Here is a 27,295-nt window from a genome sequence, read left to right on the forward strand (position 1 = left end):
CCGACGTCTGATTTCTTTTTAAAAAATGAGTTTCTAAAGTGCATAAACTTTTGGGATTGACTGTATAGCCAATATATGCTTAATCTGAACTAATTTATTTTTGAATGTATCGTAAAACTAGCATCTGTATTCCCGAGTTTTGTGAGATAATTAGAACGTTCGAGGGTGAAATATATATATGCACGATTTTCTTACCCTTTGGTAATAAAATTGAGGTGATACGAGCAAAGGCGTGATGACTACGACAAGCTAGCTAAAATGCCAATGTACTGCTAGCCGACTTTTACTACGAAAAGAACGCGTAACCTTTGAACAGACGAAATCCTTCTCTCATTTGAGTTGTAAAAATTCGTTTACAAAACTTGCGTGTGAAATTACATTTCAGTTATTTTGCATGTTTTGCTGACACGCTATGCCTAAACCTGATTTTATTTTAAATGCCACGAAATTATCTAACAGCTAAAATTTGGACAAATTTAGAATCCTAAGGATTAATTCGCGAGTGAATTCGGTAATAATTTTTGACAAACATTTGAACTTTCGTGATACAAGCAAGTGGAGAGACGGTGGAAAGGAAAGAAAAAACACAAAGTGACATTATTTGTTCGTGGAAGTACCCACGTAACATCGTATTCTTAAGCGGGGGTGGTGTACGCCCTGCCAGCTTTGTTACATCGCGGAAGCCCTTTAGGGCTAAGGAGATATAAAAGATGAGACAACGCAGTTCTCGACGCGTTCGTCCTCGACCCAATTCTCGCGGCAACGAAAACTTAACTAGCCCGGTATCCTGCACGGAGCCGTGTTCATCCCTCGATCAGTCGAACGGTATTTCGTCGGGGTCTCCGAACATCGAAGAACGGCTCGCTGAACTTAACAACGACGCTCATGATCACGAGAACCTACACGGTGTTAATGAACGTCGCACGAGGTCCGAGAGGTACATTTTTGTCGTTTCAAACCGACACGCCAAGTTCGTAATTTCCATCTAAATTCGCGATGACAAAAAGTATTTTATCAAACGAAAGATAAATCATCTGCTACTGAGATTGTTTCAAAATGAAGCTCAATATAATATTCAGTTTACAATTTGCAAGGGAATCTTAGGTAGCGTAATTGACGATGACGTCAACGAATTCGTGTAAATGTATAAGCATTGAAAAGGTTTCAAATGTCTGTGACTGCCGGCACAGTTTACAACGTAGAACGTTTCGCTCGCTAACGATTGACTGTAGGGCTGGTTATAGTGACTGCGATCCGGCCGGCTCGTTTCCTGGGAATTCGGCGGGCAGTTCGTCGAACAGCAGCTTGTCGACGAGAAGCCTGGACAGTCCGAGTACCAGCCTGGAGCAGGTACACCCAGCCACCTCTGCGACGAACACATCGACTTCGTGGGACAGCGATGTTGACGTTGAGCCAGATCCACCGGACTGGAGCCAAGGTGTCGCCGAGGAGGTCCTCATGCGCCTCAGCAACGCGGAGAAGAAACGACAGGAAGTTATCAATGGTTAGTAGTTCTCTTTCTTTACAAGATCGTTCATTTGGAGTCTTGTATTTATTTTTTGTACGAATTATAAAATTGTTTTATTTTTTTCTTTACCAGAACTCTTTCACACGGAACGATCTCACGTACGAGCGCTGAGAGTGCTGTCGCATGTCTTCCACAAGCCGCTCCTCGAATCTCAAGCGCTTCCATTAGACCAAATACAATTACTATTCTCCAATCTGGACGAAATGATGACGATCCATTCGCGGTTCAATCAAGCTATGAAACGCAAGAAGAAGGAAAATCCTTGCGTAGGCGATGTCGGAGATCTACTGTTAGATATGTTCGACGGCGAGAACGGTGAGACTTTCGAGAGGGCCGCGTCGACTTACTGCGCAAAACAGCAAGTGGCCCTCGACGCATTGCGAGATCGCCGCCGCAAGGATCCGAAATTAAACGCTTTCCTGAACGAGATCGAGGCGAATCCCCTGTGTCGGAGGTTACAGCTTAAGGATCATATTTTAACCGGAATGCTCAGACTGACCAAATACCCGCTGCTATTCGAGAATTTGGCGAAATACACGCCGGAGAGTAACGATAAGGAAAAGAACGCGGTTCTACGAAGTTTAGATCGCAGTAAGGAGATTCTCAGTTGCGTGAACCAGGCAGTACGCGAGGCGGAAGATTATCAGAGGTTGGCAGAGATCCAGCGTACCATTGACAGAACCGCGTTCGACAGATTCGACCATCCGACAGTTCAAGAATTCAAAAACCTGGATATAACCAAGCGTAAATTGATTTATGAGGGACCATTACAGTGGCGTAGAACCGAACAAAATCGAGCGAAACCGGTGGACTTGCACGTGGTGCTGCTCGACGATACGATACTCCTTTTGCATCGACAAGACGAAAAGTACCTGTTAAAGTTCATCAACACGAATCAAGCAAACTCCGTGTTGAGCCCGATCGTAAAGGTCTCCACTGTTCTCGTAAGGCATAATGCCGTGGATAAGAATTCCCTGTATTTAGTGAATACATCGCAAAACGGAGCACAGATCTACGATCTGGTCGCAGCCTCGCCCGCGGAGCGGAAGCTATGGTGTAAACATATATCCGAGGCAGCTGAAGCGTACAAGGCTCGTGATAAGCAAGGTAGAAGACCTACTCCACCCACTACACTGCCAGAAGAACCTGGACCTACGAACGAGGATACTTCCTCGGCGGAACATGACAATATTCCTGATAAAACGGATCAGGAGCCACAAGAACAAGAACCAGAACCGAAGGAATCCGCGCCGGATACTAGCATAGAACAAGAGGGAGAATCGCCTAATACTCCTGGGTCTGAGATTTCTAGTACCGAACAAATAAAGCAACAGCAACAACCACAGCCACAGTCGTCTGAACCTCCAACAACAGGTTTGTAATTTCAACATGTTTTACTATTCTCAGAGAGCCGCGCATATTATTTGGTAAAATGTATATATTTTAATGTCTTTTTTTAATTAGGCGCAAGTGAACCATTGCGACTGGTTACTTGTACCCAAGTATCGTTAATAGACCCGCTTGAGGTTCATGTAGAAGTACCTCCTGTACACGTTGCCGAACCGGTGCTTACACCTATAGGTATGTTAATTACTGATGACATAACGTGCCAAGAGTTTTTAAAAATTAACTCGTAAACAATATGATTGTTTTCTTATCTTTCTGCTTTTTTTTCAGAACGTCTCCGAAGAAAAGATGAAATAATTAAACAAGCTCTGATCGAGAAACAAACGTTGGTAGCAGATATATTAAATATTCCAAAAGAAGATTTCGAACATGTGGCGGATATGGCGTCCGAACCATCGAGCCTGGAAAAAGAACCTGCTGAACTTATACTCGCTGCTATTAGTCAAGGTGCTTTTAATACTGGATGTCTCTCGAAAGCCTTACGTGAACATATCTTAAAGAATGATTTATAATTATTTATTTTATGCACGCAGCGAACCAATTGGTAGGAATGTTAAATTCCGCGTTAAACGTAAGCGAAACGGAAACTGTTCTTGCATCGCGTGGAGCATCAGCATTAACAACACCACCGAGTTGCGAAGCAACTGGATGCCCATCACTACGAGTACACCATCATTCACAACAACCAGCGATATCTATCGCTAGTTTACAACCAGTGTGTCACTCTTTAACATCTCAATTGTCACAGTTGTTGGTAAGATATACAAACAGATTTATGTTATAACAATGATACACTTAATACTAGAGTTATAACAGTGGACAGTACGTAGTAATTCTGTTCATGATTATGCAAATTGTAGGAGATTATAAAAGAACGGGAGGAGGAACGTGAAACATTGAGAAAGGAATTGCGCAGAAGTAGAGAACGTCTTCACGCTCTTGACGCGGACATACAACGCCGCGAATTCTCTGAAACGTATACCACGTCGAGTCACACGCAAACTGAACCCGGTTAGTTTTCCATTCTTTCAATCTCCTTCCTATATTTTCATTTGGAAAAAGTTAACAATTAATTCTCTTTTGTCTAATTCAGGTGAAGGTGTGAACAAGGATAGCAGTATTGACGATACAGCTCGTGATGTAAGAAATTCGATTTAGTATATTTTTAATTTCTCGTCAGTGTTAACGTAAATATAATGTTAATTTCTAATCTTGATTCACAGGAATTTGTGGATGCATGCGACGAGTCTGAAACACGGGAAGAATTGGAACACGAGACAGAAACGAAAGTGATGGGAGACAGTGTAGGTTGAAAACGTCCCACGTGGAAGACGTTGTATTTAAAAATTAATAATCGAGCAGGTGCATTTCACGAGCAAGATAATTTCCGAACGCTCATACTGGAAGAAATCAAAATCATGTAAAAACAAAAAAAGATTAAAAAAACTGACAAGTGGCGAGTAGCTGTTCATGGAATACAATAATATTAGCTACATATTTATAGTCATGGGTCAATGATTAATCATACCTTTGCCAAAGATTTTATGTAACTGGATCATATATGACGTAGAGGCGTACGCCAAATTGCGTTATATTATCAATAGCCGGGAATTACACGAATATTTTACAAAAACGGTATAACAATTCAATTTCTTATGTCACATCGCGGAGGAAACCCTTTTTTGATGAAGTATTGAGAATCCCAAATAGATTGCTAAACTTATTCTTGTTCAATGTCTCTCTTATACGGAAGAGGCTTGTACGCTTATCAAAGAGTTTTCTTTGCTGTAGATTATTTTAAAATCTATGTTGTTATACTACTCCGAAACTATACTTATTATTGTATACAAGTTGTTACACCGTGTGTTTTGAACGGCATCGATTTTTACAACCCAATGTTTTGTATACATCAATTTATATAATGAATTTTTCCCTTGGGATGATTTTAAGGAAAAAGAAAGAAATTAACTGAAGATCAACAACTTACTAGAAATTACTTTGAAATACTTATTGTTAATGCATTTTATACAGAAAAGATATTTACACGAATATATATTGCGAATGCGTTTAGAACAATTTAGTTGTTCATCCGATGAAACATACCTTTTGTGATCTGCTGCGGTATATATTTGGAACCAACTGTGTTAGAATTAATTCAATAGTCACGAAACAAGCAATTTGCATTTATACACGGAAATATATAGTCGCATAGGGACGCGTCGAGTATTTCGGCATAAACGAATACACATTGATTAATGTGGAGTAGCAATTGTCGACGCAGTATATAAACACGCTTTTTATATGCTTTCATTATATCCCGTAACCGAATGTTCAGGATATTAATATTAAGATAAATTAATCCATCAAGCATTATTAATGGTATTGAAATCTTACGAACAGAATACAAATTTTTTACTGTTTCTACGGTAAAAAGAAAATTGTTATAGTAATCCTTATTTCTAGCAGATTTTATTATTTGCAAACGACATTTGCTTTAAGAAGAATTAGGCCTCTCGGTGCTACGCTTGCCTAAACGAACAATGAAGTTCCTCATTCGAATATAATGGAATTTAGGAGTAGAAATAAGAAAATGAAAGGAAAAGAATTTGTATACTATACTCGGAGAATCCTGAACATGACTGGTAACATCAAAATTATGAAAGAATAATTATAGGTAAAAGAAGAGCGATAATTATTGTAAAACACCTTTACAAATGAATTTATATAGCAGATGCATACAATATGTACAATCATGCACAGATAAAAATATTACGGAAATATTTTACCTCTGTTCAATTAAATGCTAACGTCTTGTTAATAAAAATAATTGGTAGAGAAAACACAGTTGGGGTGAAGAAAAATGAAAACTATGTACTCTCTGTAACAAAGGACTGATCGTGCAAAAAAGACTTACATACCTGTTTACATAAAATCTTTGCTACTATTAAATACTAGTAATAATTCTCTCCCGTAATGATAAAGTACGAATAATTATAAATACATTACTATGTACGTGTATAAAGTATTTAATAACATTATTAGTTGATACTATTATTAATTATTATTNTTGAATTAAAATACTTATTAAATTGTAAGTTACCTTGTAATTTCATTTTCTTTACATTCTCTGAAAGTAGATATGCACGAACAGATCCTAACATTTTTATCTGCAGTTTTTAAAGAAGATAATGGTAGATGGATTTATTGTAACAGTACTAATTTTAATCGTTCATTCAGGCCGAACGTCAAAAGTAGTGAAAGCTAAATAAAAACATTCTCTTATCACTGGAACAGTGGGACGTATATACCGTACCCCGTGCTTCAATACTAAATACAAGTAAGAGGGAGGAGATTATCGTGCCATTTATACGATTCGTATTGTGTACGTTTCATGGAAAGCTGTGTATTCTTTTAGTCTGACATAACTAATTACTCAAAATGCAATATCTAAAATATTCGAAGCATTCGATCTCTAAATATTTCATCACTTTCATGTGGTTGGCCACACTTGTTTATTATTGTAATTATCGGTGCAACACGTGTAACTGCACAGTCAGTGTCAATCATGACAACGATGACAACTACGAGACATGAACGGCATTACTTTTTCAATACTCTCGCTATTTTGCTAAAAGCTGTAGAAAAAGAACGAACGACTGTCGATCTTCGAAATGAAGCGTCAGTTTATGGAACAGTAGAGCACGTAGATGCGTAAGTATTCGCAAGTTATATAATTTGTCGTGAATATTGGGCTAGTATTATCGAAGAGTCTTGTTGTTATCTTCATTTTTTGTAGCTTCATGAATATCGTAATGAGAGATTGCATTTTCACTGATCCCAGAGGGGATTCGTATAGTTACGCCATGTTCTTCGTCCATGCAAGAAACATCCGGTTTGTTCACATTCCTCCAAAAGTAAGTAATGTCCAAACGCACATTCTTTCATTGTTATTGTTATTTTTTAATGTATCAAGTATTTAATTATTGTATTTGATTCATAATGATGTATAATAGGATATCAAATTTATTTCGATCATTGGTCGTGTACCGCACGTCACGTTAGGTTAGTTTACAATTATCCTTACGCACTTGCTGTGCAACAATATTTTATGATTTTCGTATCAGGAAATTTATGCCAAAGAGTGTTAAGAAATCAATTTTATGTCGTTACTTTCAGGAATTGACAATACGCATGTTATTATTATTTCGCCTAGGTACTTTTGAATTCATAGGTTGCTCTTGTGTTCTTTGTGTTTATTGACAAATTTGATGCAAGAGATAATGAATAAGACCGATTTTTTAACGTGCCTTTAAAGTATTCTTCTATTAAATGTTAAATGGTGGTCGTATGAAACTGTATTATATAACTGAGATAAGATAGTGATGATAAGAACTTGGAGTCCACTTTACAAGTCTCTGAAATCTTGTTCAATACAAGAAGTTTTGAAGTATAAGAGGAACAATAATCTCATACTTTGTAGAAATTCTTGGACTGAAAACCTGTACAAATTCTCTGTAGACTCGAGATTTTATAGTACAGTGTCGATTACTCAGTCTACAGAATTTAGCATGAGCTCGTTTAAGCTTCTGGATTACGATTGTATTGGATTTGATTTAGACAATACACTTCTACGTTACAATGTAACAAACTTAGCTCATTTAGTATATGAAATTTTGGCTGACTATCTGATAAAAGAAAAAGGCTACGATTCAAAATATTTGTCGCTGCCATTAGAAGACAAGGATTTAGACTTTATGCAAAAAGGATTGCTCTTAGATTCTGAGAGGGGAAACATACTGAGGATAAATGCTGATGGTATAATTCAGCGAGCATGTCATGGAACTAATTTGTTGAGCATTGAAAATATCAAAGAGATATATCCCGGACAGAGATGGGAAGTAACAGATGCTTTTTGCTATGACATGCTATCGACATGGAATGGCCCTATGTCGATGCAACTGAGAAGTTTATTAGATTACTTTGATGTTTCTACAGCTCTGATTTTTGCAAGACTAATAGACACTCTTGACGATCAACACGGAGGACCTTTGAATTCGTATAATGTTTGGCCTGACATGTTAGAAGGGTTGGTCGAAATGTATAACAAGGATCATTTTAAGTTGGACAAGGGGCAATTTTTTCCTGCTTTAAAAACCAGTCCTGAGAAATACATGTATAAATGTACAACAAGGACCATATCTTGGTTAAAGGAATTAAGAAAACATCGTGTTACTTTCCTTCTCACTGGGTCAAACGCCGATTTTGTTAACTTCACTGCTTCATACGCTCTTGGAGAAGATTGGAAATCTCTTTTTGATATTAATATTTGTTTTGCGAAAAAACCTGGATTTTTTACTGAAAATCGTCCGTTCCTTCAAGTTAATAATTTTGAAGAAGGTGCTGCGATAGAAAGTAAAGATTTAAAACGAGGAGAGATATATAGTCAAGGTAATTGGAAAGGGCTCACCGAATTTCTTGGATATATGTCTGAAAAGGAAAATCCCCGTTGTTTATATGTCGGTGATAATCTTGTGCAAGACATTTATGCACCGAATTCATTTGTACAATGCGACACAATAACAGTTAGTGAGGAGCAAATGTCTGAAGGGATGGTTCACCAAAAACTTTCACATCAAGATGAGAAAGTATTGAATTCAACATTTTGGGGTTCCTACTTCTGTTTAAAAGATTCAACAATTAACAAGGATTCCTTATGGGGACATGTTATTAAGAAATACTCGGTACTTTGTATTCCCGACGTAGATGTAATAGCTCAACAACCATTAGATGAATGTTACACGTGCTTTGATAAGAATGGAAAAAAATATAAAGGATATTATCCTGCAATACCACTTAGCATATCGATGCTCTAGATTTAGTTTTGCAAGACTGCTAAACGAGAACCTTCTAATTTTGTGTTGACATATTCATAAATAGCAACATCTTGCTCCGTTTCGTGATACATTTTAATTTCAAATCACGTATGTCTTAATTTAAGATACGTATTATACCAGCTATCAAGGAACAGTTGCAACAATTGTTAAGGCCTAAGAAGGATTTCGAAAGTAGTAAAAATATATGGAGAATGAAACGCATTGAACAAAAGCAACAAGAAGGGCTAGCAGCGGTGAAGAAAATTTTAGAAGATAGAAAAGAAGCTGAATTAAGTAAGAACGAAAATGAAACTGATTAAAAACTGATTTTTGTAAGATATTTATTCACAATTCGATATTTGATGTATAAAAATAATTTCTATACAAACATGCATTGCACAAAATACTGTACAAGTTTAATGTAAAAATGATTGCTTTGTACAAATTGTAAGTACAATTGTCAAATATACTGTCAAAAATTGATACATAAACAAATATAAATAAAATACGTCCATTCTATTACATCTGTTAGCACTTTGCTATAATAATAATAATACAAAACAAACTCTATTATAGTTGTATGTTCTCAACATACTGCTACAGTTTTTTAAATTTTTGATAACAATATTAATTAGTCTTTATTATAATAATATAAAAATGTTTAATCACTCAACGGATTAATAATAAAAACATTATTTTCTTATAGCGTTTTTAAAAATATAACAAAATATTGTTATTAAACAACAATGCATAGATGCTAACAAAATTCCATTTTGTAACGTAAGTACGTCTAGTGAGATAAAGCGTCTGTTATTTTCTTTCAACGGCAATTGCTATTCCCATTCCTCCACCTACACACAAGGCAGCAATACCTTTATTTCCTCCAGTTCTTTCTAAAGAATGTAACAAAGTTACTAATACTCGTGCACCTAGAATAGGACGTTGAATGTAATAAGACCTTCAAATATTTGTTATGTGCTTCATCAGTTTAAGTTTTTACCTGATGCACCAATAGGATGACCTAAAGCAATAGCTCCACCGTTTGTATTAACTTTATTGGGATCTAACCCGAGGGTTTTTACACAAGCTATTGCTTGGGCTGCGAAAGCTTCATTCAGTTCGTATAAATCGACTTCTTCTTTCGTCCACTTTGCTTTTTGCAACTGAAATATCGATAATTTCTCATAGCATCAATTTTCATGCTCATGCAAGTATAATATACTTACCACCAGCTTGACCGCTGGTATGGGACCTGTACCCATAATTCTTGGTTCCACTCCAACTTGAGCCACCGCGACAATTTTACATAGTGGAGAAAGTCCCCTCTTTGCAGCAGTGGTTGCTGTCATGAGAACTACTGCTGCTGCTCCATCATTGATACCCGAGGAGTTACCAGCAGTAACTGTACCTTCAACCTAATAACGTTGCATTCTTTTATAATTTACTATTTGAATTCGTGTGGAAAATGAGGGCTCATCATACTTTTAGAAAAGCAGGTTTTAATTTTTGGAGACTTTCAATTGTTGTTCCAAACTTCGGAAATTCATCACGATCTACTATTATATGTTCTTTTCTAGTAGGCACTGTAACAGGGACGATCTCCTTATTGAAGTGCCCTGCAGTAATTGCAGCCTCTACTTTTTGTTGAGATTTAGCTGCGTATTCGTCTTGTTCTTCTCTACTCACGTTGAAGTCCTTAGAAACATTTTCAGCTGTAACAAATCGTTAATTGTAATTAGAGAATTCTTAAGTAAATCTCCATACCCATTATAACTTCCATACCTGTTATTCCCATATGAATACCAAGGAATGCATCTGTTAAACCATCAAAGATTAAAGTATCTATCAAATTACAGTCTCCCATTTTCACTCCATTTCTCAGGTACGTCACATGTGTGGCTTGGCTCATATTTTCCTGGCCACCAGCTACAACAATTTGGTTCTCTCCTATTTTTATCGATGCATAGCCATTTATAATTGCCCTAAAAATATAATTCTTTTGTAAAACATTTCCAAGTTTTTGACGTAACAAATTTAAATTTCAGAGTAGCATGAATAATTCCATTCTCATCAATGTTCTTTCATATGAAATGAGAAATGTTATCGTGGAATTATGAAAATGTGAAGATAAAAATTAATATATACTTTAAACCAGAGCCACATAGCATGTTGACTAGGTGAGCAGGTGTAGATGGGGGAATGCCAGCTTTGATTGCTGCCTGTCTGGCGGGATTTTGACCTTGACCAGCAGTTAATACCTATGTGAAAGTATTTCATACATTTTAAAATCATTCATGTGGTTTGTTGTGTAAGCATCAACATATAAATTATTTATATATATTATCTAAATAAAAATGTATTTAACAGTTAATAAACCTTGGCTTACTTAAATATGTTATTACACTTAATTACGTATGTAGAATGAACTAAAACTTCAAGTTACCTGTCCCATTATAATTTCAGAAACATCTGTAGGTTCTATTTGAGCTCTTGCAAGACTTTCCTTTATTACAATACTTCCCAAATCTGATCCTTTCAGTGAAGACAAGGAACCAAAAAAAGATCCTAAACAATCAAGGAAGTTCTGAATAGGTAAATTGCAATTCTATATATCTCATGTGTCAGTACTTAAATTGGGAGACAATTTATATATGATATAGGGAGACAAGGTGATGTACTACATTTATCAAAGGAATCTTTCATTTTAAGTCAAGGATCACTGAAATAAAAATGACACAATTTACACAGGCATCTGCAAGTGTGTATAATATTTTTATGAATTAAAAACGTTCAATTTATAAAATAATAAGTACTTATTGGACAGAACCATTGTTATGCATACATGTCTTATTCTTAACAGAAAAACTACTGTCAGTTAAAAATTGTTTTGTTTACACAATGACATTTAAACTGGGTTAGTAGTAGGTACACTATAGATCGAATTTCTGTTATTTTCAACTGTTACTAGATGTGAGCTTGCAACTTGCTAATTCATACCTATCGGTGTTCTGACTGCCGATACGATCACAACGTCACTACTGTCCATGTTGAAAAATTATTAGAAATCACGTCTGAACTACTGAAAAAGCAAAGTTAGACTGCCGCCAGGAACCGATATAAGAGAAATAAATTAGGAACTGCTGGCGACGTGTGCCAGTAACGGCTTAACGAAAGTATGTCAAAGGAAATCTAGGCGCATTCTTTCATGAATAACTCCGTATAGGTATGACTTGTGAATGCTTTTACTACTTTTTATTCATCTGAAGGGAGCGATGACTGTTCTCATTAATTTTTAATATTAAACAAATCGGATTCAATCGTAACATAAGTTACTAATTTATTGTAGCAACGAAATTCATTCTACGAGTAAACTTTATTTTAATCATATACATATATATACAACATATTTTGTTAGTAATAATGAAGAAATTTAAACAATTTGTTCGCAATATTTGCTGTTTCAGATGCGTTACGGTCCTGCTCGGCTACGTCATCGGCTGGATGACTTCTGATTCGGCGTACAGGTGGCGCTGAACCTCCAATCGTGGTGTCGTGGTAGTGCTCGTTTGTTTTTACCCAGCGTGCATTGTGAACAGTGACTGGTGCTAAGATGGCCGACAACAAGGAGGAGATTTCGGAGCTCGTCGAAAAGCGAGGTATTTATTGCTGTTGCACTATTTATTTTGCGTGATCGTCGTTTAAAATAGACGCGAGATGTACGACGAGCATGTCGGCGATGACGAACGGTCAATATGATCTGTAATTGCCGTAAAAATCACGCCATCTGCACGCACGGTGCTCAGAAGGAACGATCGCGAAATTCGTCGTGAATACACTAACGAATCGGAGATCAGTTTTTCTTGTTCTTCGCGAAATCCGCGATGCCCACGGCTAGTTAACCTAGGTTACGTCGAAGAGGATATGTCTGTCAACACGATCAGTCAGTCTCGATTAGTGCCAAACATGCCACCTTTTGACAGGCTACGTGCACACTCCGTTGCACGACACCCTTCGTACAGTGTGCAAGTACGTGCGAGCAGACAGAATATAACCGTGTTCTGTGTCCGCCTAAGCGCTATGCTCGTTACTCACTAAGGTNGGACAGAACCATTGTTATGCATACATGTCTTATTCTTAACAGAAAAACTACTGTCAGTTAAAAATTGTTTTGTTTACACAATGACATTTAAACTGGGTTAGTAGTAGGTACACTATAGATCGAATTTCTGTTATTTTCAACTGTTACTAGATGTGAGCTTGCAACTTGCTAATTCATACCTATCGGTGTTCTGACTGCCGATACGATCACAACGTCACTACTGTCCATGTTGAAAAATTATTAGAAATCACGTCTGAACTACTGAAAAAGCAAAGTTAGACTGCCGCCAGGAACCGATATAAGAGAAATAAATTAGGAACTGCTGGCGACGTGTGCCAGTAACGGCTTAACGAAAGTATGTCAAAGGAAATCTAGGCGCATTCTTTCATGAATAACTCCGTATAGGTATGACTTGTGAATGCTTTTACTACTTTTTATTCATCTGAAGGGAGCGATGACTGTTCTCATTAATTTTTAATATTAAACAAATCGGATTCAATCGTAACATAAGTTACTAATTTATTGTAGCAACGAAATTCATTCTACGAGTAAACTTTATTTTAATCATATACATATATATACAACATATTTTGTTAGTAATAATGAAGAAATTTAAACAATTTGTTCGCAATATTTGCTGTTTCAGATGCGTTACGGTCCTGCTCGGCTACGTCATCGGCTGGATGACTTCTGATTCGGCGTACAGGTGGCGCTGAACCTCCAATCGTGGTGTCGTGGTAGTGCTCGTTTGTTTTTACCCAGCGTGCATTGTGAACAGTGACTGGTGCTAAGATGGCCGACAACAAGGAGGAGATTTCGGAGCTCGTCGAAAAGCGAGGTATTTATTGCTGTTGCACTATTTATTTTGCGTGATCGTCGTTTAAAATAGACGCGAGATGTACGACGAGCATGTCGGCGATGACGAACGGTCAATATGATCTGTAATTGCCGTAAAAATCACGCCATCTGCACGCACGGTGCTCAGAAGGAACGATCGCGAAATTCGTCGTGAATACACTAACGAATCGGAGATCAGTTTTTCTTGTTCTTCGCGAAATCCGCGATGCCCACGGCTAGTTAACCTAGGTTACGTCGAAGAGGATATGTCTGTCAACACGATCAGTCAGTCTCGATTAGTGCCAAACATGCCACCTTTTGACAGGCTACGTGCACACTCCGTTGCACGACACCCTTCGTACAGTGTGCAAGTACGTGCGAGCAGACAGAATATAACCGTGTTCTGTGTCCGCCTAAGCGCTATGCTCGTTACTCACTAAGGTCATACGCCGACGGCCTTGCGATTCGCACCGTCGCTGAAGTAATCTCGCGCGAGATTACCGTTATCTCTTACCGCGAATTTACTGCCGGCTGATTCGCCTATAACACCCACGCTACTTGGTTATCACGCGTGTTTGTTCGCGGGTTAGGTTTCCCGATTGCGGTGCACGGACCCCGGTTGGAATTCCAGAGATCGAACGTCCCAAGGTGCACTCGACTCGTGAACGTGTAGTAATAATAAACATTGTACGATGTCACGATGAGATAAATTCCTCGGCGAGAACATCGCGGTGATCGATTGCCACCTGACGTTATGCGCTGCTGTTCGCGTTCTCGTGGAATTTGCTCCTCGGTACGCGTATCGCCGACATTCAGATATTAGTTGTGTACGTGTTTAATTTGCCAATTTCCTTGTTTTGAGCCCCGATAAGAATACGTCTGATAATTCGTGTTTCGCGATTTATGTTTTCTTTCGATATCGGAGGGGAAAATTACCGTGCTCCTCGGTGACACGTGGTAGACCGCGTATTCTACCTTCGTAGACAGATTAACATTAATCACTAAACATTAGCACAATGAGGACTGTTCAGTTCATCCGCAATTCTTATTCTCGTAACCAGTGTATGTTTACCATGATTGTACCCATGTTTAATATTGTCATTCGCGAATGTGTATGCAGCCAGTGGAGTGCTTATTTGCTTGATACTTGATTATCATTCATCGGCCATCTATTCGGTTTCTTATCTACGTACCGACCATTGTTTATCAGGCTGTCTCTTTTTTTACGAGATCATTTTCAACGCAAATGTATTCGACTAGGGTTGGGAAGACCGACAGTAGTGATTACCATCGCCGAGTAATCAGTTTTGATTTCTGCTCCTCTCGGCTGTACGTATAACGCGATTAACTGTTTCATTGTGCATCCCAGTATTATGCGCCACATCCTCCAACGGTGTTGCCTCGTACGTTAAACCAGTTCCCATGCATCTTTATTAGAATTTTCCCGTCCTCTCTCCGACTACGCCTTTAATACGGATCAATCTTGGCGCGTAGGTATCTCGGTGTAGACGTAGAAGGATACCGAGCCAATTCATTTCGGCGTGAACCGTAAGTCAAGGCGCGCCCTGGCATCGCGTGACTGTCAGTTCAATTCTTCGCAACGTTTTTCAATGTAATATCCGTTTAATCCATTCGGTTATTCTTTCGTTGTTAACCGTTTCAACGATACTCTAGAAACATCGTGATGATAACGATCTTATGTAGAACCAACGGATCAATATTCTCGCTTACTATTTTACCCGTGTGCCGTGGCTTGCTTCAATGAGGTTTTCTACAGCGAGCATTCTCGGTTTGTATAAATGTATTCGATTTAAATACTGTTGCAAGTTGTACTGAACGCTTAATGTCAGGCGTTTTTCTCAGTTTGACGATGTCGCCGATTTCAATTTGAAATTCAAATTACAGCGATTATTAGTCGATATTTTAATTTGAAATTCTTCCTTTAGTTAGAATTTACGGGTATGCCCTTGGGTATTCTTTTTGAGGACTTTACAATTTATTGCTGCATCGTACTGGCCAGCTGGCATTAGACATGCACGGGTGAATTTTGAACGGAAGGAAGCCGGCCATTTACGTTCGTTCACGAAAGCCACGCGTCTTCGTTTTTATCCCGATCCCAAATGTCAGTTGCACCCCTGCACTCGACGGGTCGTTCTCGATCGCTGTATCGTAAAGAACGTACACGTGCACGTGGCATCGAGTGTTCATCTGCGTAGAACGTTGGCACATTGCGCAGGCAGGTCTACGAACCGCGAGCGAATATATAATTTGAAAATAAGGTCGCCGGGTTTATAAGTCGGCGGTGCTCTCAATTTTGCTAACAGCCTAGTTAATAATCGCTACGTAAATCATCTTTTTCCGGCTCGGACACACCGGGGTATGTGCTCGAATGTTTCATTGCAGCTACGGTTCGTCTTACGATTTTTTCCAAACTCGTGTTGCGATCTCGAATAACTTAATTGATAGAGTAATTACTGAAAAGATTGTGTTCGGATCGGAGCCACGGTTTATCAATTCGATTCGTCAAACTTCTTCTTCCTAATTAACGGTAATGAATACGGAATTGTACACGATTAAATCATAATTCGAAATTATTCAGCCGACCCGTTAGCATCGCATCGTGCGAGGCACGAGCACGTATTACAATATAAACGTGACTTTCCATGCGGTAATGCAGCGTCAATAAAGGAAGCCTCGATAGATATTCTACGTCGATCTGCTCCATTTGCCATTTGTGCGATCGCTACGTGTTACCAATAGTAAAAACAACATATCACCTTTCGTATTTTCTATCAATATTTCTGCCATACAATATTAAAAATCGATAGGAGATTTTGTCGTTTCGTGTACAAATAAACGTCAGAAAAATTTAAGGATGCAAAATGACGATGGGATTTAAATATTTACGGTGAAATAAAATTTATGTAGCCAGATTATACGACATTGTGATTAAAAAAAATCTCTCGTCCTGCCGTTCAATCTTGCTACGGTTTTATTTATTCTTCGCTTTGTACATCAACTGGTCCTTAAACGGGTAAATTATCGATTTCGAGGGTAGCATGCGTGCCGTAAATGATTGCCTGGTCTTGTTCCACTTTAGCTCCGTACGTGTGTATACGGGCTGTTGTTAAACAGAAGCGTTGATAATTCATCCTCTCGAACTGGCACATAAACAGACGCTTTTCATTCAGACCCATTGAAAAGAGACATCTTCTTTGAACATGTATAATACTTCTGTTCTCCGAAACACGTGATTAACCCTCGGTAGCAATTCGTAGTTAAATTTCATGCTGTAGCCTACATATTTTAATTTGTCCCCGTACTGAATGGGAGCGTTCGTGCCCTTGTCTGCGACGTTTAGTCTGTTCGCCATTGTCACGTCGGGATGTTATAAACAGGAAACGATGTGGAGCGCTTTAAATTGATTGGCATTTAAACGAATCGGCGAAGGGAGAAGGTACAAGCTCCGACCGTCGAAACAAATCGTCCCGTTCTATATCGACGAGTGTCTAGCCTAGTTCATAGAGACATTGCGCAGCTACTGCAATACAATGTTCTTCGCACTCCAGCGAAATCGATATCGCGCCTCTTTTCGACGTACCAATGCGGTTTCCACGACTTGGTTCTATAACCAGCTTTGTCGCGTTCGATCTCAAGGGTTATCGAGATGGGTACTAAGGTTTTTTAACGCAGTTGCTATTTGTACACCTGGTGGTTCTGATGCTATCTTCCAAGACATCGTATTTGAATAAGTGTTGCGTTCTGGCTGCTCTGTACCAAGTGGCCACTAATTACGAGCGCAACGCCGCTCTATGTAATACGCACTAATTATTTTAACACCGTTACGTAATCGTTGACCGGCTACCGTTTTCGAAAGTCGTTTCCTGTCTCGTTAGATCCTTGGAGAAGATCTCTCGGCGCGAGGAATACAAATAAAATTTGAGAAAATCGGCAATTAAAGTTGTAATCAGGTCTTTTCATGCATTTAGCGTTATCTTGATGTAACGGACTTTGAATCATGCACGTGCTTTTCTATTGCGCCGTTGTGTATGTTAAATGAAGACGACAATCTATGATTTAGAACATCGTATCAACTGCATACTCTTTGGTGATAATATTATTTGCTCCCTGCATGTTTTTGATTTGCAATAGAACGTCGTTACAGTCTGATTCTGACAAAGAATCAAGGCGTTTTATTTCCGGATGGTACCTATTGGTTAATGGGTTAAATAGAAGAAACTTATTTAAAATAATCTTTTCTTAATATAAATGATTGGCATAACAGTTTCGTGTATAAACACGCTGTGTTAAGCGTAGAATTTCATATAAACGTAAGATTCATTTTTGTTATCTGGACTTATAAATAATCCAACAAAACTTTTCTCTCAATGATAAGTGAATTCATTCGAATTGCCAGAATATAATCCCACCTTCGGTTTTTGTCTGTTTTCTGTATTGATTTAACATCGTTCGTTTCATTTAAGGATGTATTGGCTATACAGTCAATCTCAAAAGTTTATGTACTTCAGAAAAACGCATTTCCTATAATTAAAAAGAAATCAGACGTCTGAAGACCAATGCTAATAATAAATAGCTAAATGCTAAAAGTATAGAAGAAAATATCCAATTNTTGTTTAAATATATAGCCTATACATCCTTAATGAAAACAGATATTTTTTTCTTCAACTGAAGGATCATTTCAATTCTTTGAACTGCGTTAGGTGCATTTAAATGCCTTGATACATTTACAATTGCTAGTCTAATTTTAAACATGAGCAGAGCGCCGATTACGTAACCGGTTGGTTTTTATTTTTATCGTATTAATCATGCTAGCCTCTCTCGTTCCATATCGCGGCTCCCACGAAACTCCACATACGCGAATTCCCTCGATATTCGCAATCGTAACTTCGATATAAACACGTCAATAAATTGTTTTTGTAATAGAATATTACAATTGCCGTGGGTGTTATCTGCAGTTACATCACAGAGAATAACTGTATCCAATTGAATCGCGAGGTTGGGGATGCCGTTGCGGTCTCTTCAATTACCTTCGATGGAAAATCGAAAGAACCGCTAATTCCGGTGTACAGAGTTTGCCGGTTCGCACGATTTATTAGGACTTGAATTGGCGCATACGTCACATCGCGTACGTGACTAATTGGAACTTTCCTTCGACGGTAACGCACGTGGATCGTGCTGTACGCGATCTCTCGTAAACTGAAACACCGTTGTCGCGAGAAACCGGTGAAAATTTTGCCTTCACACTCGTACGGCTATTAAACGCCGCCGTTCTGACGATTTCTGTGTCACCGATACAGGTCGTCTCTCGAAACGAGACGATCTCGATGCGACCGCCTGAAAGTCTGTTTTATCGCTGAAACGCGCATATGTTTATTGAAAAATTCGCGAGATTTATTAGATCACGTTTTATCGCATCGTCCATAAATATCTAGTGATTAATGCCTTGCAATTTTAAATATAATATTGTTGATATTCCAGTATAAATTAAAGTCATGAATCATAGTAAGTTGTTTATGCCAATTCGTGTAATGGAGTGGAGAGGTGAATCAATTTCAATCGTAAGAATAGAGTCACTTTATGAAATTGTAGGCTTAATAAGTAGATTTGAAATTCTAATTCGATCTTTTCGGGTCGAATAATGGATGCCACAGTGAATGTATATTTTTGGCTAAATCCTGTCTGTTGTTTCGGAAAGTTTTGGACATCACGCATCGCTGAAACTAGTCGCGTTACGTAAGCGATATTTCAGGAAAACTGAATAAGAGTGTTAGGCACTACGAACCTGAATGAGGCACGTGATAATTATACCAGATTTACTAACACTTTCCTCACGTTGCACTTTACAATAACAATATCAATTTTTCAATATTTGTAATCATGCCCTGTACATTTATAAATCTCCTTGGAGATAAGCATTAGAAATTTTCATATCTTTTCTCGTGGTAAAATTTTTCTCGTAGCTAATGTTAGATGACTTAGAGGACAAGATCAAGCTTCAATTTTTACGTGCTTCCTGCGCGCGTTCTTGACGCATTGCTTGACTCAGACATTGGCACAGTGCCTGGCTCGATGTCGTCACAAAATGTCCCAGGCCTCGACTGAAAAAAGAAGAACTGATCTGCATCTGCAGACGGAACTTCTCACAACTAAATGGAAGTCCCATTTTAAATTTTTCATCTAGCTTTATTACCAAATTAGTTCTATCGACTATACGTCCTTTTACAGAGACTTCGTATCTTCTACTTCCTCTTGGTATATTCAAACATTAACAAATTCTAGTGATTCTGTCTATAAAGTGTACACACTGGTCGTTTGAAAAATCGCGCCTACCTAAAAATTTCCACGGCTGACTGGCTTCGCGCGATGCGATCGCCTGACAGCGTAAAAACGTAAAAGGCTCGATGTAGTCAAGGGCAAAAAGAAAAAGAATCGGACGGTTCATCGATCCCAATAAAAATTCAATTACCCTCTGCCAGAGTACACGACTTCACGTATGTACACGATGGGAAGTGGACGACCGTGGAAGGAATTTCTTGAAGAAGAGTGCTCGGTGAAGGGTGGGATCTTTTCTGGTCATCCTTTGTGCAGGGCCGAGACCGACGCTCGGCGTCGTGACGGCCAACACGTTGGCTCGTTTGCGAGGGCGTGGAAAAAATTGGGCAGGTGAAGAGGCAGCGGGACGCGAAACGGGTACGAGGGTGATGGAGGAGTAAGAGGGCAGGGAGGAGGGGGACTCGTGGTGCATCGACTCGTGGAGAGAAGGGGGTTGATTCATCGTGGTGGCCGCACTCGGCTTCACGCAGTCGTAGAACGAATCTCGTTGATCGCGATCCTGGAAGAGCGGTACCAAGCCAGTTACGTTACGCGTCTTCCACGCGAAAGTCAAGGACGCGGAGTCGACGGAATTCCGGCTCCGGCATTCACGAGACGCGCGAGACAATCGAGAAAGTAGTCGTCCGTTGATATACACGACTTCGGTTTGCTTATTCACGGTTCCGTCCTCGTCCGCGGAGGAAGAAGGAGACACGATTCCCCGATCTTTGACCTTAGACGCTTCTTAGAAAGAATCGTTTAGAAATACCGTACGATCTAAGGGTCATCGTGTTGTCGGGTTCGTGACACTCTGAAAAGTTGTTGGCAATCATTATTAAATAGGTGTTCATGCTCGTTTGTTCGCGAATCGATTATGGATACGTGGAGTTTCTATGACAATGTGTGCCTACACGTTATTCTAAGCGGATGATTCACGGTTTACATTCGAGGCGTCCAACTTTCATATTCAATTTGTCCCGGTTACCTTTTTCGGTCAACCAGTTGCTTCTCAGCATCTCCTCGCGAGATTCTTGTCTCCTCTTTCCTTCCTCGTGGCGGGGCCTTTCGACCTGCGTGTATCTATTCAATTTTTGAATGACGTTTGGTGTGAAACAGTTCGTCTAGGCTAAATCGTGAGTGCTCACAATGGTCGTCGCGATGCTCGCCGACTACGGGCAGCCTAATTTAGGTACGTGATACACAACAATGTCCACGTTTGTCTCGCGCAAACGGTTTACCGTTTCTCCTCGACGTTCTCTAACGAGGCCTCGGTTACTATCACGGCCTGCGAGGAACAAGAACGAATGGTCGCGTAGTGTGACGCAATTATTTTTCTGCAGTACCATTACTAGAGTAACTTGGGCATTAGCCCGTGATTAATGCACCGAGCCAGGAAGTAAACAGATTTCACGTTACGCGTTCTACCAACGTTTATTGCAGTGCAACACCGTAATGGCGTTATCGATCGCGCGATAATTTTTGCTACTGCTCTATCTTCATGTTTGCGATACACGTGTATTCTTCCTTTCCCTGGAAAATTGCCGGTTGCAACGCGAACTTCTTGAGAACGCTACCTCGGAACCGATCGATGCTTTCTGAGAATCCAACTAACTTCCCGTCTGAGATGTAACTGTCAGATTAAAAATGGAATAAGGGAACGATTTCTGCGGGAGCGTTATCGTGAAATTGAAAATTTTTATATGCGCTCTTGTACCTCCTCGAAATCCGTCGCAGCGAATTTGCAATGTTTCAACCCGTTCTACGGTTCACGTCGTTAAATTGCAGAGAACGAGCAGCGGTACACGAAACCAGTTGTTTAATATTCCATGTTAGTATAACTTGCCTTTTGCCGTACCGTGACTCCGGTTGTTAAGCAATCTCATAACATTTCTGACTAACTATTCTGGCCTGAATCATCGCGACCCAGTCGCTAAAAGAATTTTTCTTCCCGTATTTCGTGTTTAAGCATGATCTGTCGAGATAAATGAATCACTGATCTCTGGCGAGTTGCCCCGTGGCTGCGCTAACGCCTCCCTCGAATAACTCTTAATCCACCCCTACTATTGTCTAACCGCGGCACACGTGCCCTGGTGTAACGCGTGTCCATAAGCCATGGCCTAGGTCAATAACGGAAACCCGATCGCACGTATTAAAAACGCACACGTCTTTATTCTACTATCGTGTCTCGGTTGCTCAGAGGGGCACGTTTTACGTTAGGCATTTACATAGTCGTATTGCCGTATTTACTCAGCATTATTCTAACAGCTAAGTGATTTTTTTATGAAGAAGAGTTGTGAACGAGAGATGTTGATGATAAGGAACGATATCAGGATATGCAATAGTTTCTTTGTGATGTCTTGCGAATTATCGATTTTAATAAGTAGGTGATTTATAATTAAATACCGTTAATCAATGTGCAAAATTCAGTATCGTCTTAAAGATAGATCGTTAAATAATTTGGTAGCTTTTGAGGATCCGGTAAGCGTCGTTCGCGACACCGGACGCGTTAAAGCGTGGTTACGTGGAAACTACGGGTATTGTCGTATATACGCGATTCACGGCGCATTGTTCGAGCCACGCTTTTCAGGCCATGACAGAAAAGTGTGCAGCTGGCTTTTTCTTTTGTATCACCGCGGCCTCGTGCCATTCTAGATTTCGCGAGATCACAGATTACGTCGTCGAAACGCTTCTCAAAGCCAGTCTTTCCCCTTACTTACAGCCTTGATTTTCCATCTCGCTAAACCACTCATATATTTTTTCGCGAACGGCGTACCTCGATAAGCAATGTTCTGAAACTGCTGTTCTGAACGACCCCTTGCCGGCGCGAATTCTTTATCAAAAACGCACGGGTCGTTGCACGACTGCCGAAGGTCGATGCAACCCTTTGCCACGAAACTGCAGCCGCAATTGGCTCACCCTGTCACTTTCAGATACGATAATTAATTCACAATGTCACGACGCTGTATTTTCAATTTGGTCGATGGCCATCCAATCGAAACGCGATGGACTCTTGATATTGTTCTCTTGCGGTACGATTTTCTGAGTAAAAGACCTTAATCGCGCATTCCCGCGGCCGATCGTGAACCTGTTCACTACTCTAATTGCATTTGCATATTTGGCAACGAGCCAAAACGTAGGAACGGACGCGCGAACATCACCGGAGGTTTGAAAGAGGATTATTATTCGGTGCCTCGTAGCGGTGCGCGTGTTCTGCCTCGGGGAACGTAATTAAATGCTAAATAATTAAATACTAGAAACGTGTATCACGAGTCGTGCGAGTCGCCTTAAACGGGTTTCTGCCAGACTGAGTGACGCGAGAAAAGCTACCGCGTACATTATGCAATTGTTACCACCTTGTCACGTAATTATCATACGGGATTTTGCTATTCCAAATATTTTTCTTAACTTTTTATCTGGTATTAGTATGCAGCCGTAGAGAAATGTTCTGACACGTGAGAATGATGTATTTCAACCGCGTATCTTTGAAAAGTATTGATGGAACGCTTAGCGGGAACTCGTGAACAATAAATCCTGTCTACACGTTAATTCCTAGTAGCGTGTAAATCCATACTAAATTATAACGAGTTAAATCGAACCGCTGGATAGAAATGAAGAAATTTTAGAAACGCATACGATGTAATAAAATTCCATTAAAGCTGTTCCTCTACGAACTCCGATCGCCTCAATAATTCTTGAACTAGGCGTGCATTAATTGTGATTGCGTAACCGGCAGTTTCTCTCGAATAGTTTTGAATAGGTAGAGAAAGAGCGAGGGATATTAGTCAGAGAAATCTCGAACGGGTCACTGGTGTTCGACATGTTTTCGATAATAAATCGATTATACGCAGTCTGGCATCGACGGCCTGGCGTACGCACTACACGGTTGACCTATTCGTCGAGCTATTTGCGTGGAACGCGCAACAAATTGCTGCGCCTCTCTCGTTAGAAACCGGCTAATTCGTCCCCTCATTTCCGTATAGAATTTTGCCTTACATCACTCCTTGTTTGTGCAGTTTGTGATCATTAGAAGTCCTATTTGAAGGTATTTTTGCCTTAATAAAGGCACCGTGTGACACCGTCGCGTATCATGAACAGGCAATCACGTCTGTTAATAAGGACATTGCCAAGTATTCACAAAAAAATGTGATGTTCCAGATTACTAATCCTCATTCAATTGAAAGTTCGTAGTAAATCATTAGATAAATTGTACGGTCGTAATCACCGTAGGGTTGTGCCAGCCTGAAAAATTATTCGCATACAAATCTCGGTCACGATCGCGTTAGGGTCACCAGGTAGGGTCTCGTGTTTGTAATGTATAATGTAATAGAAAGCGTGGCATTATTAATTGGCTTTATTGAGCCTGTTTTTGCGATGTTTCTCATGGGCTGGTCGGTGCTTTCTAAAGGAGCGGTTGATTTTTATCAAGTCCGATGATGCGAGATAGAATCCTCCGCAAGGAGTCCCGTGAGAGTCGCCTATTAAATCGAACGCGTCCCTTATTTAGTCATTATTCCGGATTACTGCATGCGTTAATTCAAACGTTCATTCCTTGTTACAGGTAAGCAAACAGAAACACATCTAGTAATAAAAAGATCGGTCTAAATTGGTGGTGGTGCTGTTGCTGCTTGCGGTGAGTTCGATATTCCATTTGAGTCGAGAATTACGGTAACCCGCGTCGGTTGCTGCTTCCATTTCATTCCCGTAAACGCGATAGTCTGGCTGACGAGATTCGCTAATTAAAGTTTTTTCTATTTGTTTATACGTGAGTTCACGCGAGGGAAATTAATATAATTTTCGCGGGATAACAGTTTAAACGATCTCGGGAATCCGACATTTTTACAAGAAGCAAGTGGATGATTCGCTTTGGTGCATTTGCTCTTGAATTTAAAATCCGTGTAGTAGTCATTCTACGCGAGGTCTACATCCGTTGACGTTAACGATCACAATGAAAACACAGATTATTTCGCCTTTTGCTCTTATTCGAGGAGCCTAACAGCCAACTGTGTAATTAACTTTTGGCGATTCTTATCTGTCATTTGTTTTGACGAGTCCTAAATAGGCTAACATGATGGTGTTCTTTACTATGATACTAACTAACCATGTCGACAATGTTCCGATAAGCGTGAATTTTGCAAACGATGGAAATGCAAGATCAGAGATAGCTCGTTCCCATGTTGGGGACAAGATTGAGAAAATTAATTCCGAGATAGCCAGGTGGAATCTGATACGAATGCAAAACGGTTAATGAACGTAATTTGCAGGCGTCTCGGCGCGGTTTTTCGCGAGACTTATAAAGGCGTGTGTAGCGTAGAGGAGGGACATGAATCGGTGATATCACGTATAAGCAGAAGGAGAAGACTTAATTCCCGGAATAGTTTCTCACGTTCGAGGTGGGTCACCGAAGCCGTGTTCGTATCAATGAATCGCAGAATCCGTGCCGGTGAAAACAGCCTCTTATCTCGGTCAATAATTTCGCGGTAGTTGTATTTGAACAACTCCCACGTACAAAAGACTAATCGCACCCTATTTGTGTCGCGATATCGATCCTCGACTCAGTTGAAAATTCATCGGCAATCTCTGCTGATTAAACCTTTGCACTTGGATCTAAATTACATTTGCCCACACTAGAGTCACGAATGCTCGATTCAATTACTATCGGAATTCACAGTTAGAATTAACGAATCGAGTAATCAAATCTTGATACTAATTGAACTTATGTCTTAATAAAATGAAAAATGATAAAATGAGAACCCGTTGGAAAATTACGAATCATTTCGTTATCATTCTGATAGGAATGTGTATGTAAATTATATGGATGCAAGTTGTAAATGTGGGTTATCGAGAGTCTTGTGAACGGCATGGACGACCGACGATTTTGTTGTTCGATAAGCTGATTAAGAAGTTGCGCTAAGATTTATGAATGACGGAGGCGCGTACAATCTTGTTGCGGCTGACTTTTATGCGAAGCTAAGAACACGTGATAATCGTATGGAGAACGACCTTGTTAAACGCGAAACGAGTTACGAGTTACGGAGTCGCATTAAGAGGCGCAGCAAGCCGTTTCGGTCAGTCATTAGCATTCGCGAAACGAACGAAACGGGCTTTAATTATTTCCATCTGGAACGATTTATAATTCACCGTGACGCCGTACGCGGGAGAGAAACGAGCGGCGGCGAAAGAGAAGGGAGCCTCCATCGGCGATGGAATTCTTCGATTCCGTGGCAGAGAGGTATTAAACTTTCCGCGGAAACGACGAGCTTCCTTGAGCGTGTCCGACTAATTTTCTAAATCGTACCTCGCTCCGTGATAAGGGGCTCGTTAAATTCCTTTTAATTGGTCTCGCGTACCTCGCGGCAGCCCGAATCGCTTTCGTGCTTTTTCTCCGACGGCCGTGAACTTAAATTCGCAACTTTTCGGATAGAATACGTTGCTACCTACCACCGTGCGCCCGTGCGGCCTTAATTAACATCACTCCGAGATTCGTTCGCCTTTGCTTCGCTCCGCTCGTCTGTTTTAACTACACGCCGCAGGAATCGTGGACACGGAATTAATTAAACTGTCTCTGTTGATGGGAGATAACCAGTCGAACGACGTGTCTTTCCCAGATCACGATTAGAACACCGGTTATAATTCTAATTAGTCTTTGATAAGCCGGAATGGCCGCGGCTCCCGTTGACGGACACGTCAACGGTCTCGTTTTGTCGGCGGGATTTACAGTAATCGTGTGCATCCGCGAACAGTTCCTATGTCACGCATTAAGACCTTTTCTCGCTACATTCAATTTTTATGCGTTCGGTAGCTTGTCACGTGTCACCGGTCGAAGATAACGGTTTTGTAAGTTTGTAACAGTTGGAAGTTTCCCTGTCGTTCAGCGGCAAAAGATCGATACTGTCAGTTGTTGTTTAGTCGAGTACGAAACGTGTTTCGACGAATTCGCGATTGACTCGATAGCTAGACCGAGCGTGGTTAAACGTTTCCTATGTACAATGAGGCGCCTAATTCTGAAACCGGTGTTCGTGGCTCCGAAACCACCCACGTGCACACGAACTAGCCGCGAGGCTTTCTCCTCGGTCGACCCCCTTGTGCAATCGTCATCGCGGATCAAATGCTGACAAACGAGGAAACCTCCGAGAGAACGGAAACCTCTCGGAACGAGAGGCTGGCAATTCGCCTGGGTCGTTCACCCTCTTCGCGGATTTCTATTATGCCCCTCGTGAG

General features: G+C 40.0%; 5 protein-coding genes across 13 annotated transcripts in view; 4 read left to right on the plus strand and 1 right to left on the minus strand.

Moving 5' to 3' along the window:
* The window catches only part of RhoGEF2 (Rho guanine nucleotide exchange factor 2), a 32,056-nt gene extending 26,279 nt beyond the window's left edge, over nt 1–5,777 (plus strand). For all 6 annotated transcript variants that reach the window (XM_018028867.2, XM_018028868.2, XM_018028866.2 and 3 more), the window contains 8 exons: nt 1,245–1,504; nt 1,601–2,902; nt 2,993–3,109; nt 3,206–3,382; nt 3,469–3,689; nt 3,796–3,946; nt 4,029–4,075; nt 4,159–5,777. In XM_018028867.2, coding sequence (XP_017884356.1) covers nt 1,245–1,504; nt 1,601–2,902; nt 2,993–3,109; nt 3,206–3,382; nt 3,469–3,689; nt 3,796–3,946; nt 4,029–4,075; nt 4,159–4,248 — 2,365 coding nt within the window. In that variant the 3' untranslated portion in view covers nt 4,249–5,777. The remainder of the gene's footprint in view (nt 1–1,244; nt 1,505–1,600; nt 2,903–2,992; nt 3,110–3,205; nt 3,383–3,468; nt 3,690–3,795; nt 3,947–4,028; nt 4,076–4,158) is intronic.
* A 210-nt stretch (nt 5,778–5,987) lies between these two features.
* Nucleotides 5,988–12,705, plus strand: LOC108627549 (U7 snRNA-associated Sm-like protein LSm10). Its single transcript, XM_026815682.1, has 3 exons — nt 5,988–6,646; nt 6,732–6,849; nt 12,273–12,705. The coding sequence occupies exons 1-3, from the start codon at nt 6,501–6,503 to the stop codon at nt 12,318–12,320; spliced, it is 312 nt and encodes a 103-aa protein (XP_026671483.1). The 5' UTR covers nt 5,988–6,500; the 3' UTR covers nt 12,321–12,705.
* Nucleotides 6,856–9,632, plus strand: Nt5a (5' nucleotidase A). 2 transcript variants are annotated; one of them, XM_026815677.1, is made up of 3 exons: nt 6,856–8,676; nt 8,934–9,102; nt 9,515–9,632. In XM_026815677.1, exons 1-3 carry the CDS (start codon nt 7,318–7,320, stop codon nt 9,529–9,531), a joined length of 1,545 nt encoding a protein of 514 aa, XP_026671478.1. In that variant the 5' UTR covers nt 6,856–7,317; the 3' UTR covers nt 9,532–9,632. The 2 variants fall into 2 exon arrangements, with proteins under 2 accessions (XP_026671478.1, XP_017884337.1); XM_018028848.2 differs by lacking the exon at nt 9,515–9,632 and having other exon boundaries at nt 8,934–9,482.
* On the minus strand, nt 9,474–13,237 carry Acat2 (Acetyl-CoA acetyltransferase 2). Of its 2 annotated transcripts, none has more exons than XM_026815678.1 (8): nt 13,087–13,237; nt 11,252–11,373; nt 10,954–11,066; nt 10,591–10,790; nt 10,291–10,520; nt 10,035–10,223; nt 9,809–9,971; nt 9,474–9,737 (listed from the first exon to the last, which is right to left on the minus strand). In XM_026815678.1, the coding sequence occupies exons 1-8, from the start codon at nt 13,133–13,135 to the stop codon at nt 9,619–9,621; spliced, it is 1,185 nt and encodes a 394-aa protein (XP_026671479.1). In that variant the 5' UTR covers nt 13,136–13,237; the 3' UTR covers nt 9,474–9,618. The 2 variants fall into 2 exon arrangements, with proteins under 2 accessions (XP_026671479.1, XP_017884340.1); XM_018028851.2 differs by lacking the exon at nt 13,087–13,237 and adding an exon at nt 11,806–11,953.
* Nucleotides 13,238–13,547: 310 nt separating this feature from the next.
* Nucleotides 13,548–27,295, plus strand: part of LOC108627547 (MAP7 domain-containing protein 2) — a 138,929-nt gene continuing 125,181 nt past the window's right edge. Inside the window, exon 1 of one of the 2 annotated variants that reach the window (XM_026815668.1) lies at nt 13,548–13,745. In XM_026815668.1, the coding sequence (XP_026671469.1) occupies nt 13,700–13,745 (46 nt within the window). In that variant the 5' untranslated portion in view covers nt 13,548–13,699. Of the gene's footprint in view, nt 13,746–21,177; nt 21,267–27,295 lie in introns of those variants that run through there. The other variant, XM_026815669.1, reaches the window with a different exon arrangement.

The sequence above is a fragment of the Ceratina calcarata genome, unplaced genomic scaffold (assembly GCF_001652005.2).
Source record: "Ceratina calcarata isolate Rehan_Ccalc_2016 unplaced genomic scaffold, ASM165200v1 scaffold478.2, whole genome shotgun sequence".
NCBI classification, from domain to species: Eukaryota; Metazoa; Arthropoda; class Insecta; order Hymenoptera; family Apidae; genus Ceratina; species Ceratina calcarata.